At 39.9% G+C, this 18,374-nt stretch overlaps 1 protein-coding gene across 1 annotated transcript in view; it reads right to left on the bottom strand.

Moving 5' to 3' along the window:
* The window catches only part of PLEKHH2 (pleckstrin homology, MyTH4 and FERM domain containing H2), a 61,355-nt gene that overhangs the window by 13,698 nt on the left and 29,283 nt on the right, over positions 1 to 18,374 (bottom strand). Inside the window, exons 7-20 of the mRNA XM_035111207.2 lie at positions 17,545 to 17,727; positions 14,671 to 15,644; positions 12,912 to 12,987; positions 12,137 to 12,231; positions 11,354 to 11,498; positions 10,870 to 11,006; positions 10,165 to 10,275; positions 7,412 to 7,498; positions 6,471 to 6,629; positions 5,576 to 5,656; positions 4,280 to 4,459; positions 3,579 to 3,687; positions 1,680 to 1,792; positions 247 to 426 (exon numbers count right to left, since the gene is read on the bottom strand). Coding sequence (XP_034967098.1) covers positions 247 to 426; positions 1,680 to 1,792; positions 3,579 to 3,687; positions 4,280 to 4,459; positions 5,576 to 5,656; positions 6,471 to 6,629; positions 7,412 to 7,498; positions 10,165 to 10,275; positions 10,870 to 11,006; positions 11,354 to 11,498; positions 12,137 to 12,231; positions 12,912 to 12,987; positions 14,671 to 15,644; positions 17,545 to 17,727 — 2,630 coding nt within the window. The remainder of the gene's footprint in view (positions 1 to 246; positions 427 to 1,679; positions 1,793 to 3,578; positions 3,688 to 4,279; positions 4,460 to 5,575; positions 5,657 to 6,470; positions 6,630 to 7,411; positions 7,499 to 10,164; positions 10,276 to 10,869; positions 11,007 to 11,353; positions 11,499 to 12,136; positions 12,232 to 12,911; positions 12,988 to 14,670; positions 15,645 to 17,544; positions 17,728 to 18,374) is intronic.

The following is an 18,374-nucleotide window of genomic DNA, read 5'->3' as shown; positions in this document are numbered from 1 at the left end:
TTATGAACATAGTAGACATTGAACAACCAGGAATGTAGGCCAAAGAAGATGCCCCATTTCTGAACTCATTCATCTCTTTTATTCTGCTGCCCACTTTGCCTTCCATGCCCCTTTCCCTTCCTTGTACAGAGACCACCCATGTTGTAATCTCCTGGATCATCCTCCACCTGCACACTGTAACCAAGAAGTTTTGGTACAAACTTATCAAAGTCCATCCCTCAGGACAGGTGTAAGAGTGTTCACTACCTGCACTGGTCCTATCTGATTTGGGGGCTGCCGCCTTCTTGTCTGCTTAACCAACTGGCAACAGATTTCATTTTGAAGCTCTGGATGTGTGAGACAGACTTGTAAAGCACTTTGGGCCAAAGATACATGGTAGTCAATGGCAGGAGAGTCCACTGCAGCATTTATAAACAACTGGCAAGTCTGCAACAGAGAAGAGAAAAATAATTATTTCCATTTTGCACTTTAAATTTAATTAAATCTAATTGGGGGGATTGTATATCAACTTAAACTTAATTACAAAGATATATGTAATTTAAACTTGAAAGAACTTTGTCTTCATTGACAATGGGTGGCTAATGTACAGATATAGTAATTTGGAGAAGGGCAATCAGTTCTATGGAACCAACTGCTAGCTGGCTCCTCCCTTCCCAGAATTATCAGAATGTTTGAAGCCACCTTGTACCAAATTAGACTATTTGTTCACTTAGCCCAGTGCTGTCTACTCTGAGTGGCTATGGCCTTCTATGGTCTTAGGCAAAGGTCTTTCACATGACCTGCTGTCTGATCTTTTAAGAGGCAATGCTAGGGACTGAATTTAGGACCTTCTGCATGCAAAGCATATGCTCTGCTTTACCACTGAGCCATGTTCTCTCCCATAAATGTTTCCTTCACAAACCACTTCCCCAGTTCTATTTATATAACATCATGAAAGAGCTGTATTATGAATTTGCATATTTTCCTCTTCCTCACTCTCAGCCATTATTTGAAATTGTAAACTTTGGCACTTTGGAAGCAAGGTGGTTCATAAGTGTAGAAAGGGAGTCAAAGAAACACACGTGCACTGCTACGAGAGAGTACTTCCTTCATAATTCTGGAGCACCTTCCCTATAGAAAACTATCAAAGCCAATGTCTGGGCACATTTAGGCATTTCTGCAAGGCTGGTTTTTGAAAGTCAATACAGTGGACGTTCGGGTTGCGAACGTGATCCGTGCGGGAGGCACATTCGCAACCTGCAGCAGCACACCTGTGCATGTGTGGGTTGCGATTCGGCGCATGCACAAAGCACAATTTAGTGTCTCTGCACATGCGCCAAAACCCGGAAGTAACCCATTATGGGACTTCCGCGTTCGGTGTGGTGTGCAACCCGAAAAATGCAGCCTGAAGCGGCCATAACCCGAAGTATGACTGTATTCAAATTCACAATCCTATGTGTGTTTACTCAGAAGTAAGTTTACTCAGAAGGGATGCTGCTTCTAATTAGGCTATTAAATGTTTTTAGGTGTTTAGCTTCATAATGCCTCACTTACCTAGAAGTCCCATTGAACTCATGGGACTTATTGTCTGAGCAGTCATGAAAAACGCTGCACTATAATATGCATTCTATACCATTTCAAATAAAATATACTAAAAGAATAAAATCATTCCCAACCACAGAAAAAGTTACTTTTTTTACCTTAAATAATTTTAAAGCTTCTGTTTGCAATGCTTCAGATGGAAGGGTTGTAAGAGGGGAAGAAATCCCATCTTTGCTGTGACAAAGTGCAGGGTGCCTCCAGATCTGGGAAGCTGGGACACAAAAAGAGACACAGTCATCTATTTAAAGTAATAACATTACAATTATTTAGAACTAGTCTTTTGCAGTTTCTTAAGAGAGACCTAACATGAAGTTGGCAAGCTGATCGGTTTAGTCAGTCAACCAGCTACAAATCCACTTAACAGTTACCCCATTCACCCTGCATTTTACTAGGTTCCTCGCAACAATATCATGGGAAACTTTGTCAAAACCTTTACTGAAATCAAGATACACTACGAGGCCTGCTGGGCCACATTCAACCTCCAGGACTGAGGTTCCCCAACTCTGCTCTACAAAAAAGTTAAGACATACCTGTACATACAAATTTATCCAAGGGCATGGCCCATGGTATGGTTACTTGAGACAGGGCCTTCTGCTGCACCCAACTATGGAATTTCTTTGCTGGGAAAATGCAATTGTCCCCCTGTGCAGTTAAGTTTCAGTTCTCTACTACAAACATATTTGTCTGCCTATACTTTTGAAACATGTCCTGAGTCTTAACAGTATTATTGTCCAGCTGTATATTGTTGTTATAGCTATGCTGTTTAAAAATGTATTAAAATTATAATGTACAAGTGACATACTTTTTATTGTTTTGTTCACCACCCTGGGCTCCATTGAGAGGAAGGGAGGCATATAAACAAAACTATTCGTCGTCGTCATCTTGGGAAAAGGAACCATTTCACATAAGGCAAGATGTGTGTGTACAAATAGTTCAGCATAATACCACATATGTTTTTACTAAATCTACATTCCCCCCTGTGCTCTTTCCTCAAAGCATTATGCAACCATTTAAAAAAACACTATTTGAAAGAAGTAGCAACAATGCTTCCTAAATGTTATTTTATTTTTGAATGGGCAAACCCCCAAATGATGTACATGATGATTTGAAATCCTACGTAGGAGGCTTCAGTGTGTACTGTTTCAAACTTCTAGGGGGCAGAAATATCACTGTATTTTTGTAAAATGTTAATAGGCCCCTGCTACACCACTCCTGTCTAGTAAAATCACAGTGCTACTGACAGTGTCAAGAGTTTAAAGCTTTGATGGCTTAATTGAGACAAAGATTTTCTATCAAGTCTAACTATGACAGGTACGTTGAAGAGATATTTTTAATAAAATCAAATAGGTATATGTGCAAATCAAATGAAACAAGTTGAAAACATTCTACATATACCAGGTTTTCAGTTTGAAGAACTGCACCCGATTTCCCCTTAACTAGGGCTGGGGAACTTTTTTTAGGGGGGATCCATGCTGGCAGTGGCTGAGGCCACCCCTTTTCTCTGTCTGCCATCCATTTTCTCCCCCCCTTCTTTGTCCAGCAGGTTGCCAGGGAAAAGAAAGATTGCTTGGAGAGAATTTGTTAACCCATTTCCTCCATTTTCAGCGTTCCTCCCCTCCTGCTCTTCTCTCCCTCTGGGCTTCCCCATCTGCGTGAAATTAGGCTGAGAGCCACAGGTTGCCCAACTCGTAGAATCATAGAATTGTAGAGTTGGAAGGGATCTTGAGGATTGTCTAGTCCACTCCCTGCAATGCAGGAATATGCAGATGCCCCATACAGGATTCAAACATGCAACCTCATGCAATAGACAAGGACTGCAGCCTCTTGTATTTGGGAGAAAACGTCCTATGTGAGCTTTATGAAAACTACAAGGTGGCATTGTATTTACAATTTAAAAAAATGTCTGGAATAATAGCTTATTTTCTTATTTGCCAAGTTTGGAACAACTACACAGACATATAATAAGAACTAGTTTGCAATAAAGGAAACTGACTTACTGGGTTCACCTTCGATATTTAACAACTTGCAGACAAGCTGTTCAAACTCTGTCCCAACATTTATATTTGTGCTTCCAGCAGCAACTGTCAAATGATAGAGCCAAGTGTCCTAGAAAACAAAACATTTTATAAATCAGTTTTAGCTTATATTTATTAATTAACTAGAACAATCTGGCATAAGCAAAAACCACACCATTGTAGACCAATCTACTTCCAAACGTAAGTTGTTGGTATTCAACAAAGTTTTACTGAGAAGAGGCCCACTGAAATTAATGCAGAAGATTTACTCTGAGTAGAATTTAGTAGAATACCACATTTTGTATTTAAAAAACCATTTTTGTTAAGTATAAAAACCCATTCTACATCCCAACATAATCAAAATATTTCTAAAATTCTCCAATTTGCTTTGCTTCCAGCATACACACCCACATGATTAATACCATATAGCTGTATAGCAATCTATAGACCATATAATAAATACTTAAATTGAAAGATGTTAATATTCCACACACACCCTCAGCTTCTGAGGATAAAGGGGAACTAAAGAAGCCTGAGGCTCACTTCAGCTCCTTCTTGTAACACTCAATTATGGTTTAGCATTATGCCTGAATCAGCACTATGCTGCTTACTTTCCCCTTTGATATACATTATTCTATGTTCACTATTAAAAATTGACTAGAGACATAGAAACCATTTGCTACCTTCTCATGCTTGGATCCTATAAGAAGGTAAGTGGGACCTTGTTCTTTAGGGTGGATGACGATTGTATAGTGTGTTGATAATAGGCTACGGCCACTGGCCTCATAATCTTCATCTGAATCACAGGACCGGTCAACTTCTTCAACTTTAGCCTCCCAAAGTTTTATCTGGCCTAAAGGAAACTAGAAACAAAGACATCAGGTACGGTAAATGAGAAAAGCATACTGGTAGAAAAACTGACAAACATCATACTAGGTTCTAGTTACAGGTAGGTAGCCATGTTGGTCTGACCTAGTCGAAACAAAATAAAAAAAATCCTTCCAGTAGCACCTTAGAGACCAATTAAGTTTGTCATTGGTATGAGCTTTCGTGTGCATGCACACTTCTTCAGATACTTCTTCAGATATGTTCTTCAGATATCTGAAGAAGTGTGCATGCACACGAAAGCTCACACCAACTTAGTTGATCATACTAGGTTGTTTGTGTATATGTGCATGTAGGGGATACCAGTGGCAGAGCCCATTCTGGGGGTAGGGCGTGCTTCCCGGGGGCGGGGCACACGTTCTGGGGGCGGGGCGTGCCTCCCGGAGGGGCAGAGCATGCATTCCAGGGCCGTGGCATGCCTCCCAGAGGGGCGTGGTCCACGTTCCGGGGGTGGGGCACGCCTCCCGGAGGGGCGTGACACACGTTTTGGGGGCGGGGTGGCACCCGCGATGGCGTCCCTTGGAGCCTGTCCCTACGCCCCTGGGGGATACACCCAGTTTAGCACTATTGTTGCCGCTGTCCTAGCAATAATATACACACATTTCCTACCTACGAATGTTTCCTTCATCCAGAATTACAGATTCAAGTTTTGTTTTCTGATAATAAATGCTGAATTTATGAAATTACCCCCTTTGCACCTACTCACACAGTCTCAAGAGAACTAGGAAATGACCTGGGACTTCCGACCTTGAAGTCACAAGTACAGTGGTGCCTCACTAGACGAATTTAATTCGTTCCACGGGTCTATTCTTATAACGAAAAATTTGTCTAGCGAATCCCATAGGAATGTATTGAATTTTTTTTAAAAGAAAATTTGCCCATAGGAACGCATTAATTGAATTTCAATGCATTCCTATGGGAAACCGCGATTCGCTAGACGAATTTTTCATAAAATGAACTTGTCTAGCGAGGCAACCTCCGCTAGAAAAATCCTTTCTTTAAGCGAAAATTTTGTCTTACGGGGCGTTTGTTAAGCGAGGCACTACTGTAAGTAGAAATAAATTCTAATACCTTAATAGGTTAAAAAGACATACCTTGTCTTCTTGGCTGCGGAAATAATACAAAGTTTTTCCAACCAGCATACACCACACTCTCTTCGAATATCCATGTTTCACCTGCAAGTGGATAAATTGAAGAATGCCTAGTATGCACTGAGTATGATCCTAGAGATTCCTGTACTTCATTTTAAATACACAAGGGACCATTTTCAATGATAGAAATGTTGGAATGGTTTCTCCACAAAGCAAATATCAGATTCAGACGATTGCAGTGGAGAGAAAATGATTAAATTTCCCCTTCATGCCTGCTCTGATCACAACTGCTAGTTCCTCAAGCTTATATTATTTGTATTTCTTAAGAGTTGAACGCAAAGAGGCATTTCATGTCACATCTAGTTTGCCCCTGGGAATTCTCAGAAAAAGCCCAGGAGCATGGTGAGCTTTTCCAGGAAAGAACAAAAACCCAGCCTTGAGAAGAATGCTCCCAGCTGTTCTTGCTCAAGCAAACTTTATCCTCAAGGTAACAGGTTGTGCAAAAATATTGTAATTTCCTTTGGCTTCCAATTCAATGAACTGGGCCAGGAGACAAGAAATTGGAAGCCCCATGTACCTTTCCAGGAAATAACGCTTCTGGGCATGCTCAGGAGTGTCCAAGTTTAAGAATAAATCGACAAAGCCTTTACTGTCCCCAACAAGCCCTCTCCACCATCAGACCTCTGTCCCTTGCAAAAGTAAAGTTGTTTGGAGCGTACTGACCAGCAGTAGCTAACTCATTGTACTCAAATTTAGAAAAGGTTTGGGCTGTGAATTGGGGGGGTTGCTATATTCCCAAACTCCTATTTCTGAAAATCACCTTCATCTCTTAATTCTGCTAAGAATTTGCTAATTTACAAAAACAAAGCTGATAGCACTGGAGAATAAGGATTTCTACCTTGGTAAGCAAGCCTTTCATGGCAGGTTTGACATCTGGTTGAATGAAAAGTGGACTTGCAGCCTGTACTTTAAGAACATTCTGCAGAACTTTGATCCATTCTTCTAATATGTTTGGGGAATCTGCAGTCAAGTAATAGGTTCGTTTTTCAGTGGTCAGCTGTAAAGTGATGGAAGAAATAACCTTGAACTGTGGTAATACAAATCATCCCAACCACATTCTACTGGTACCTACATTTAAACATCAAGTACGTAATAAGAGATTGAAGTTAACCTGGTTCTACTGGGGGGAGAGGCTATTATGTATTTTAATTAAACAAATGTTTCTTTACAAGTCATCAACAGATAGTTAAAAATTCTCAGAGTAAATTCTTAAAGGATCGTTCAGTTTCCATTCCAGGCATATCAAAGCCTCCTGAAAAATGTTGTAAATCTTATCAGAAGTTATTTTAAGTTCCTTCAAAATTTCTACTTGATGCTCTACCTCTACCCCAACAGGAGCTTTCTAATGCACTTCTGGAGACACCTGGAGCAGTTAACTGTGGACTCAGTGCTTCACATGCCTGCGGGTTTGCTCAATGGCTAAATAACTTGGTCTTCATTAAGTGCCATCCCATATTATTTTCCTTTTTAATCTGGATTTACTATTTTCATGGAAAATCCAGTAATTAAAAACACCCCCTGCAGAAACAGTAAATCTGGATTTAATGAGGAAGAGGGAATGAGGTGGTATTTTGATGAGGATGACATTATGTAGAAGCTGCAAAAAACGTCTATGGATGAGCAGCACCTAGTCAATAAACGGCTGAGTGGAAGTGCTCTGAGTTCTACTGAAAATTCATTGTGCAACACCAGTAAAGTGCCACTAAGAAGGGGTTTGTCCCTCTGCCTGTGTGGTCAGAGAAGGCCAAATTCTTTCATTATAGAAAGTTAATGAAGTACCTGGACTGTTTGCTTTCCATCACCTCTTACAATACGGCTGGATGCATTTAGTTCAATCTGACCTTGGGGTTTACGTATTACATCACTCTGTAGGAGAAAAAAATGAGAAAAATGAGACTAATGATTTTCCCCTCTTTTAATTGATCTGATGGGATGAAAGGACTGCTAGGGATGGAAGAAACATCAAAAGGACCAGCTTCCCTCTTTCTTCACTGAAAGCATGGCCTTCTTGTCTACTTCAGTGCCTCCTCACCAAAAGGTTTGCCTCCAACAAAGGGCTAAGAAGACAAGCTGTGAAGCCAGATACCGTATGTCTCCCAATGACACAGCCAGAGCCTGGCTGAGAACTCATTGTGGCATCAGCTACAAATGTTGTTGCCCTGGAAATTTTCAAAAATGTTCTGGAAGAATGTCAGCATCTTATGTTATCTTAATTATTGTTGTGACTCATCTAGAAGATCCTCCAGCCACAACAAGATGTTCTATTGAAAACAGAAACCACACATAAAACTCTAATAGATAATGCATTTGACTTATGAATATGCTTTAGCTCCAGATCCAACTTGTGTTCTGTGGGGTCTCAAATTGAGCATCCCCGTCCTATGGATGCAGAGGGTGGGATACTAATCTAGCAACAGGACAATTTATGTCTGGGAACTTTCAGCTGTTCCATGGCAAGTTGTTTAAAACATAACATTTATTAGCATATGCCACCAAATGCATGCTGTGCAGTGGAATGCTCCACCTTGATTTGACCACATTCTGTAATGAAGAAGGTACAAAATCTGTTCTGGATTTAGCTGTTGGGTCAGGAAGAACAGACACACCTCTAGATGTGAGTTATTCCTCCTTAAATCCAGAGAGAAGCTATGTCTAGCCCTTGTCTGCTGAAGATAACAGGAAGTAGCAGTAGCTATTGGAACTTGGGTCATATTATTATTATTGAAGCAGTCTAATTCTGAACAGACTATGCCCATGTCTCTGGACATTTTTGATAGGAGTGCATATTTGATTTGTTAAAGAATGCTTGCATTCAAAATGAATGTGTCATGGGCCATTTATCTGGTCATCTAAGGATTTTGGGGGGACAGAATTCCTCCCCAAAAGATGTGCCTAACAGATGTGCCCTAGGCAAGGTAAAGCGACTGACATATTTCTAAACATACAAATAAAAAATGTGCCTAATTATTATCATTTCTTAAATCTGTATACCACTCTTCATCCAAAGATCACTGGGCATTTCATAACAAAAATGCAAAATGAGTACACAAAATGCATAATAAAACACGAACAAGAACAATCCTATAACCCTTCCTCCCACACTTTTAAAAGGCCATAGATTGTTTAGTCAGCCAAAGATCTAGTTATAGAGAAACATTTTTGCCTGGTGCCTAAAGATATGTAATGAAGGCCCAAACAGACAGAATCAAATTTCTTGACAAGTTCTAATGCATCAGTTCTACACTGGAATCTCCTTTTGAAATTCTCTTTTCGATGAGAACAGAAAGGCTACAGCTCAGAAACTTCTGATCAATAGGGGAAGGGGCATGCATAGCTTTGGGCAAAACGGTCCCATGTTTATTCTCTGGTGTTATTGGGTAGGGCCAAAACCTTGGAGACACTAGATCTTGTGCAAAGAGGAGACTGGAAGCTTTTGCCCTGTTCTTTGCAACTTTGGACAAACTGTGGTTTACTGAAACCAAATTAAAATCTTGACTTATGAAGCTGGCTTGTTTCAAGAGAACATAGGCTAACCACAGTTTAGGGTTTGGAAGTAACCAAGTAGAGGAAGAGGAAGCACATGAATGAATCACTTAGGTTTGTTCCCATAAAGATAACCATAGTCTAGTGGTTTTCGACCAGTGTGCCGTGGCTTCTGTCCCTCTTTCCTTCCCTCCCTCCTCTGATGCTTTCTTGCGTATCTGCCTCCCAAAGGCTTGCACAGCTGTTTGTTGCAGCAGCCCTGGCTACAAGCTCCGGAGGTGAATGATGCTCTGAGGCTGGTCAAGGGGTGCTGGTTGCCAGGAGCTGAGGTGGCCTCAGAGTAAGCAAGAGGGCAAGTGAGCCCAGCCAACCACTCTGCCAGCCCTTTTTATTGGGAATGGACAGACAAGTCCCAGGCCTCTGTAGGGCAGTGTAAGGTGGCACCTCTCTTTCGGGTGGGGGGCAGCTCAGAGACCAGGGGCGGCAGCAGCGGCTGCCCGGAGGACTCTCGAGGAGAGGAGGCTGAGGAAACACTCCACAAGGGAAGGTGTTCAAAAAAGGGTGAGACGCTGCCAGCTCTGCACGCAAGGGGTGATACAACTGGGCTCCTGAGCCCCATAGGGGTGCCGCAGACTCTGCCACTGGCAACACGGGAAGGCCCAACAGGAGCAATTACAACAGTGGCATATGAGCTGTCCCCAGGCAGGCTGTGGCTATGGCCAGACTCCTAATGCACTCTGGGGCTTTTGGAAGCACACACTAAAACTGAGGATGTGGTGGACTTCTGTGTCCTTCCCAACACGGCTAAAGCTGGCTTGCTTAGATCAGATAGGTAACACAAGGGGAAGTCTCCAAATTCCAACTTGCTACATGTTCCTCTTTCCCTCCCTTTTGAAGAGAGAAGAGTTTTCCAGTGGTCAACTGACATTGTTATTCTATCATAAGGTCCGCAACCAACCAATAGATGCCCAATGGTAGGCTAATTTGCAGTAATTGATGCATTCAAACTCATAATACTATAAGCAAATTACAATAAAGTACTTGCTTACCGGAGATTTGTAGTACAGCAATTCACCTCCTTTGAGTACAAACCACCGTCGTTTCCAAGTCTTTACTTTACCACCCATTTTCAACAAATATCCTGATTTTTCCAATGGCTCCTATAATTTAAAAGGCATTTTTAATGTGTTGAAGGGTAATTATGATTTATTTTACTTCCCTTAGCTATACAACTATCTGTAATGTAGAAGTGTAAAGCTTGATTGATCTGCAAGTCTTACTTGTGTGAGTTAATAAGCCAAAGCCATGGAAAAGCTTCATTGTCCATAAGAAAGAACCCACCATCATATATTTCCAGTTCCTCATTGTGAACACATCTCTACCAATGCTCTAATTTGGTACATCTTGCATCAGACTCCTAGGCATTTTGCAATCCTACAGCTGTATTCTTTTGTCTCACAAACATCTGTGGTTGGGTGGGGAAAATCTCGAAAGTCCAGGAATTTTAAAATGGGCATAAATTGTCAGTGTACTGCTGTTTTCAATTGTATTTTGATTGCTCCTCTGTCCACTCTCTTTCTCTTAGTAGCCTATTATGTACAAGAAAAGGTAACAGGTATAATGAGAGATTATGCAGGTTTAACCTCATAGAGAAAGATGTAGGAAGAAAGTATTAAGAAGTGTGGATATCACTTGTGCAGATATAGCCTAAAGAACCAAGGGGCCTGGAATAAAAGAGGCTGTACATTACTCACATTTTTCCCATTATCACTAGATGATGAGCAGGTTTTAGGCAATTTCTGTTCAGGTTCTGAATAATCTGTATCTGTTGAGTAGGCATCAGGAGGAATAGCATAGTCGCCTTCTGAGGTCATTGAAGACAGAGAGACCCCTGAATGCAAAGCAGATAATAATATATTTCCTGCTTGTCAAAATTCAATCCTTGTTAGCCTTGTTAGAGCTTAATCAGTGTCAAATGTGAGTTGTACGAACATTACTATTACTGTAACAGTTTTCCCTTTAGAAAGGTTGGAGATGTTCCAGAAACAGGAAAACCTCTTTAGTTCCCAGCTCTCTAAAAAAACAGGAACTGCAATAGTCATGTTCCATAATGCTTCTCTGGGTTACCACATCCAAGCTATTGTTTGTCCAAAAATGCACTGATTGAGAGATATTGGGAGAACCCCTAGAACACTTATACTGATTCAAAAGTATTGCATTCATATGCCTTATGCCCACCTCGTTTCATAGCCCGTGGACTACCTGGGCCACTTCTGCTTCGAGAGTCTGATTCAGATGTCCGTGAACTGGATCGGGAACTGTCTTCTTCTTCAGACCCAGAAGAGTCATCCAAGAAAGGGTTGTTGCTGATTTGTGTTGCTTTCTAATAATGAATATAAAATTAATGAAAATAAAATAAAATTCAATTTACAAAGGAAATTCAGATGGTTATGGAATCAGTACAAAGGAGAAATGGGGCCCCGATTCCAAATTATTAAGGTATGCCATAGAAGCAACCCTATACATTTTTGTGGTATGGGAATGTTTGGTGGCTGGCTCTTTGTCTCTCCTCTTATGCTTCTACCTTCATTTACCAGAAGATAAAAGCCCTGCCACAGCTAAGTGGAATATTGGAGATTGTTATCCAACATTTGGTATTTCGCATTCACTTTCTTTCCATTGGTATTTCTGGCTCTACTGTATTTAAATGTTACTGGTATGTTCAGGTTTCACATCTAGTGCATGAAATAATAATACTGTATGTGACTGGAACGCTCCACCTCTTAAATATTTTGCCATTTTCATTTAACAATTTAATGCTCATCATATTCTAAAAGATTACTGGAAAAGAACTAGTCAATCATTGTAACCTGGGATTCCAACAGTAGGATCCCCACTACAACAATTCCAAAGAAGTACCAATAACTTTTCAAGCACTTTTTTCCCCTCTGAAATGTAATGTTTTTGAAATAGACCGCAAGAGTTCATCCCCTAAATACAACTTTTAAATCAAAATTTTACCCCTTTAAGAGTGGTATAGACTGGTGTAGTCACATTCTTGTAGATTAGCGATGTGTAAAGTCCTGATGAGGAATATGAAGCTGAAGAGGTGGAACCTGAAATAAAAAATAATTAATATACAGACTGTGTGTGTGTGTGTGTGTGTGTGTGTGTAAATATATATATATATTCTGAAAATGCTGAATTACTTAGGGAAATTTTTCAGTGAATAAAGTAATAGCCGAATAATTAGACCAGGCATAGGCAACCTTGGCTCTCCAGATGTTTTGGATCTACAACTCCCATGATCCCTAGCTAACAGGGCCAGTGGTCAGGGATCATGGGAGTTGTAGATCCAAGACATCTGGAGAGCCAAGGTTGCCTATGCCTGAATTAGACTGTCAGATACAGATGTACAAGTTCTAAGAAGGTAAAACAACATGTGGACAAAATGCATTCTATGAAATTTATACATTTTTGATATGTTAATATTTTTAAACTGAACGAAGAAAAGGAGTTAATTAGAGCAAATTTTAAAAGCTAGTAAAAAGTAATGTAAACGGTCATGAATATAAGAAGCATGCTTGATCAGATATATAACTTAATATATATAATTAAATAAGCAAAACATTTTCCAAAGACAGATTTGTACCCTTTTGAGACCTTTTATTTTCACAAATAGGCGAGCAAAGAATTTTTATCCTGTTACCCTCAGATAAGTCTCAATGAGTTGAAAAATATGTACTTGATAAATAAATTTAAGATTTCAATCTTCATACAGCTTTCTCACACTTACTTTTATTGAAAGAGTCCGTGTTGAAGGCCTCAGAAAAGCGTAAGCCTGACTTGGCTACAGCATAAATTCTGCTTTCCTGATATACAAACAGAGGTTTTTAGAATACATTTGATTAAGCCTTTCCATAACTTTAGGCTGTGTTCACATTACACCTATGGCCCACTGCAACTAAATTCAACTGGGAGCAGAATTAAGTTTCTTTTCAACGTTAAGAAACATTTTAACAGCTGATGCCAAAAATTGATAATCTGTTACCGTATTTGCATATTTCTGCTCTAGTTCTCTATTTTTGAAGCTATTCGTTATAAAATGTATTTTTTTCAGACATTGCTGCATTTTTTTTTAAAAAAAATAGCAGCATTTTATGATTTTGATGGTTCAGGCAGTGGCTCGGCTTTTTACATACAGTTACATAGTTATATAGATATTTCTTTTCCTGATAGTGTTTGTATGGTTTTGTCATGGCCTTTGACTAGTACAACAAAGCTTATTTTGATTATTAGCAACATAGCTTTATTTGTTCTTTACTGAAATATTTGTAGTTGAATACCAATTTCTTCATATGGTAATATTTTAAGGTTGTTTAATAATCATGGTTAAGCTTTAGGATGGTATCTAATTGATTTGTTCAACCTTTGTAAAGATTTCCATTTACCATTCACCCAAGGGAGCTTTCCCACCTCTTCTCTCTCCATATGTGTCCGATGCTGTCCCCACATCTTGGTCTGGAGGGTTGGAGGAACCCCCAGAATGGCACATGGGGGAGAAAGGTCCACTGAGCAAGCAGAAATCCTTCCAGAGATAGAATAAGTTGGATACTGCCCATAAGCTCTCTTTAGTAGTCATTTATGTGTTTTCCACTATATATTGCTATCAAAATTTAATTAACCTATAATTTCCAAAGCACTTATTATAGTTCCTGAAGTCAACAGGATGTTTGTTTGTTTAAGTAAAGGTGCTTTTAGGACAGAAGCTTAATGTGTTTAGAACAGTGTTTAGCTAAATGTGTTTAGAACAAATGCATACATTTAAAAAAAACCTTCCACAAAATTGCATATATTAATAACAACTACCTGTACTACTCTTTCCCTCAACTCTCCCTATCGCTTTCACTATGTAAGTCACAGCAAACAGCAATATTCTAAATATCAAAAAGTAACTGAAGGGAAAACACAGGAAATTATAAACTGTGCATGTCAGTGGCAGCAAATACATTTCTTTGCATTTCCTACTCGCTCGTTTTTAAATGCACTCTGGCCATACTATATGAGATGGAAAACACTAACTTCCCACACCCAGCCCTTGATTAAATAAGAATAAGTAGTAAGTTAAAGTTAAAGTGGAAAATCTAGTAAAGGCTCTTCAATCAACTCATCTAATAGTGCTGTCGCGTCCTGGTAAAATTATATGACTTGTTACGAAAAGGAAGGGAAAATATAAAGGGTTTTAAAATACATTATTGTTAGTCCCACTGAAGTCAATGACAAATTTCATGAACTTGTACTGATCCTAGTCGAGCTTCTAATCTGTTCTCACATATTCTGAAGTATAAACCAAGATTTATTTATTTATTTATTTATTTATTGCACTGAAAAATTAACACTTGTAACTATTTCATATGTGGTCAATTCTGATGAGAGATGACATGTGCTTTCAATGAAGCAACATATGCCCACTTTTATGTTGATAGCAACATTTAGAGGATAATTTCCCCCCAAAAAAGTGGGAATGTAACAAACTGGATTATGATTTCATTTACCCAAGAGGGGAATCGATGCAGTGGAGGAGTAGGTGGCTTGCTGCTTGTAGTTTTCCTTGCATCATTAGAGTCCAAGGCTTCTACACAATGAGTCTCGCAGGAGTCATAGGTAAACAATTCCTCATTGCAACTAATCTCCATCTTCTCCAAAACTTCTGTACTTTCCCCATCCACTTGATCTATGTCTGTCTCCTGAGGCTTAAAAGGACGTATCATGCTTATAGCATTTCTGTTTCTGCCAAACATTTTGTCCGAACATAGAGGAGGCTGGCTGAAATGTTTTTTTGCCAATGCTGCACTGAAAGTAAAGATGCTAGGAGTCCTCAGTTTTGGAGGCGGCAGATTAGATGGAGAATCAAGTTGTCTGCCAGACACAGCGCCTGCTGCCAGCATCAGTGCTGGATGCTTAGGAGCTAGAGCTGGCGTTAGAATTGGACTTGGAGTATTTGCCTCACTGGAAGAGGATGAATAATCTAGCCTGTGGGACTGAAACCTCTTATTCAGTTCATCTGAAAAGCTATCATGATCCTTCTTTTCACTGAAGGATTCCAAGTTGCTCTTTCCAACTAGATGGTTCTGGTTTTTCCATGGAGACCCTTGTTGCCAAGAATATAGTTTTTTGCATATGTTTCCCTGAGCTTGGAAGCTCTCTTCTTCCAAAAAAGAACTGCTGTCATCTGATGCTGTCAAATACATTTCACTTCCAATTCTGCTATAGCCTGTGCCTTCTTCAGATGTGTGACTTGAAACAGTGGATACGCACCTAGATTTTGATCTTCCTTTTCCTCCTTCCTCCTCATCAGAGCTCCAGTCACTTACTGTAATGCAGGAGTTCTTTGATACATTACTATCTAGGTCTTTTGACTTTACTGCTTGCCTTTGTTCTGGCATACAAGAGCTATGTTGTAGAGGTTTCAGAACTCTATTACTCCCATACATTTGGCCAAGAAGAGATGTTTCCTGGACTTCTTTCTCTGGAAAAACAGTAACAGCAATATGTTTGGAAAAACTACTTTTAGTGAAGGCAGCAGGCTGTAATTTATAACCATTAAGTTCATCAGTTGAAATGCACCTTTGTTTTCAATCAAGATAATTGTGATATACAGCTTACCGTATAGTTCCATGTATAAGACGCCGCCATGTATAAGATGCCCCCTATTTTGAGGGACTCCAAATTAAGAAAACACCCCTCAGCATTACCCATGTATAAGACAAGCCCCAATTTCAAACCTAATTTTTTGGTTAAAAAAAACCCTAGTCTTTACACAGAAAAATACAATATGCAAGTAGTATACAATATTATGTGAAACATCGGCAGCTTCATTCTAAGAAGATATGGTCAGATCTACAAATAAGTGGACCAAATCCCTGTAGACTGAGACGTTGGTTTTAATACTCCACTAGCTTTGTCAAAATGACAACTTCCTGCAAATAGAAAACTAGTATAGAAAAAAATGGAGAAGGGCAAGGCTAGAATCTTATTTCCAGAGGAGTTAGGGTTAAATTTTGTACATGGAGTTAATTTTGTATGTGGAGGAGCATTCAAAAATGGCTCTCATCTGCAGGCTGAAAATGTAGAGCACAGCGTGTAAAAGTGAACCCAAAGAAAGCTCTGTCTGGGGTTTTGCAACTAGCCTAATTACTTTTTTATGTCATACAGTGTTACTTTAGACAATCTGAAGGAGGGGATGATAACAATGAAAAGGCGTATCTCCTCTGACCATTCTACTAGTTTCTCCAGTTGTCTGCTGTGACTCTTCTGCACTGCAGCCCAAATATCCAGTCCTTGAACTGCTGCTGTGTATGTCAGCCTAAGTACACTTTCCTCAAGTAAGAACCAACTAAAAGCAACAGCTTTCACTTCCAAGTATACAGGATCAGAAGGAAAGTGTAATAGAAACTATTCTTAACCTACAACCTAAGGTACAAACAGTTAGGTCAGAGTACTTCTGCATAAACTAAGTGACATTTCAAACCTAAAACATTTGCAGCAACATCATTGCACTTGGCAAATCCAGAGTAGCACCCCTGCAATGTAAATGCCAGATGAGTTCATCCTATCCTAAGCTCTCAGTTGCTGGTATTATGACCAGTATGTTAACGCATTTGAAAAACAAGAACGCTATTCCTATTCAAATGCAAGGACCCCAGGTTAATTAGTTTGTAGATAAGACTGAAACTGTTCTAATGTTCACATTTAAATTTTTGATAAAACGAACACTGTTGGTCAAGACAGAAAATTAAAATATGCAACCCTTGTAAAATATTATATGACATATTACAATGAGCAGAACACGATGACTAAGCTTAAAATTATGAAGTTTATTAAAAATAAATTTCTGCGTCAGTTTCTTCCTCAACTTAAATTAGATTTTCAAAAGTTTAACGCTCTCAAGACCAGGTGGCATTCCAGGAAAAACACTCTCGAGTCACAAAGCAGGGCCAGTGCTATGTGTGGCCTGGGAAGACTTCTAAGGGCCACATAGAGACGCATGGTGGGCTACATTTGGCTCCAGGCCTGAGTTTCCCAATCCCTGTTTCAATTCATGGGAAACACCTAGATTGTGTTTTCACTCATGAGTTCTGTAAGATGCATGTAGTTTTTAAAAGGGTGGTATTTCTGGCCAAAGTTGGTCAACAGACCTGCTTGTTATGATGCAGTTTGATAACCAGGGTCCCCAACCCAGTATCTGTGGGCACCATGCCCCCAGCAAAGTCCCCAGACTCTAAGCTTCTTTTTAAAATAATTAAGTCTCTAGCCCTCCTAGAAATAAAGTTAGAAATAAAGTTCCACTGGTATCAATGTAAATTATTTCCAAGTAAATCTGTTTAGGATTGAATTACTGATCATTCTGAAAATTATACCCCAAATACCTAGATTGCTATTGCCTTCACTTAGTTCAGCTTGCTTTGATGAGGAGCTGCTTGTATCGTCAGGCTTAGGAACTTGCTGAGGACTTCTTGCTCGGTTCAAGAAGCATCCGAAAGTCAAACTGCTCAGTCGTTGGCCTTCTCCAGGCTTTTGTGCTGAAGGAACAGATTTCTTCCCCTGAAGTTCTGTGCAGCAATAATTCAAATACCAAGATTCAATATATTCTGTTGTTATACACTAAAAGATTTCTTATTTATCTTGAATGCTGTAAGATCCAAGAATTTTTATATTAGCACCCATGTTTACCCGAAATTCTTTCTTTGATATTTCTATTGACTAAAGTGTGGAAATAAATAAATTCATAATACAGTGGTACCTCTAGCATACCCTCCAACTTGAAAAATCCGGGATCAGCGGCTGCACGGCACCGGACGTCGCTTCTAAGCGGCGGCGCGGCACCGGACGTCGCTTCTACGCATGTCCAGACATGCGTAGAATCGACTTCCGGTGCCGGGCTGCCTGTGTCTACATGTGTGGGCACCAGAAATCGCTTCTGCACATGTCTGGACATGCGCAGACAGCCGGGAGCTGGGACATGGCTGCCGGCAGGAGCTTTACGGGATATTTACGGGATATAATCAATTCGGGTTAACAGCGGGAAACGGTAACAAAGTACGGGGGTTTCCCGCAAAAAACGGGAGACTTGGCAGCTATGACCTCTAGTTACGAACTTTATTTGTTCCGGAGGTCCGTTCTTAACTCGAAACTGCATGCTTTCGCTAATGGGGCCTTTTACTCCCGCTGTGCCGCCGGCACACGATTTCTGTTCTCA

Source organism: Zootoca vivipara, chromosome 3 (assembly GCF_963506605.1).
Source record: "Zootoca vivipara chromosome 3, rZooViv1.1, whole genome shotgun sequence".
Lineage (NCBI taxonomy): Eukaryota > Metazoa > Chordata > Lepidosauria > Squamata > Lacertidae > Zootoca > Zootoca vivipara.
This window is presented reverse-complemented; position numbering and strand designations above follow the sequence as displayed.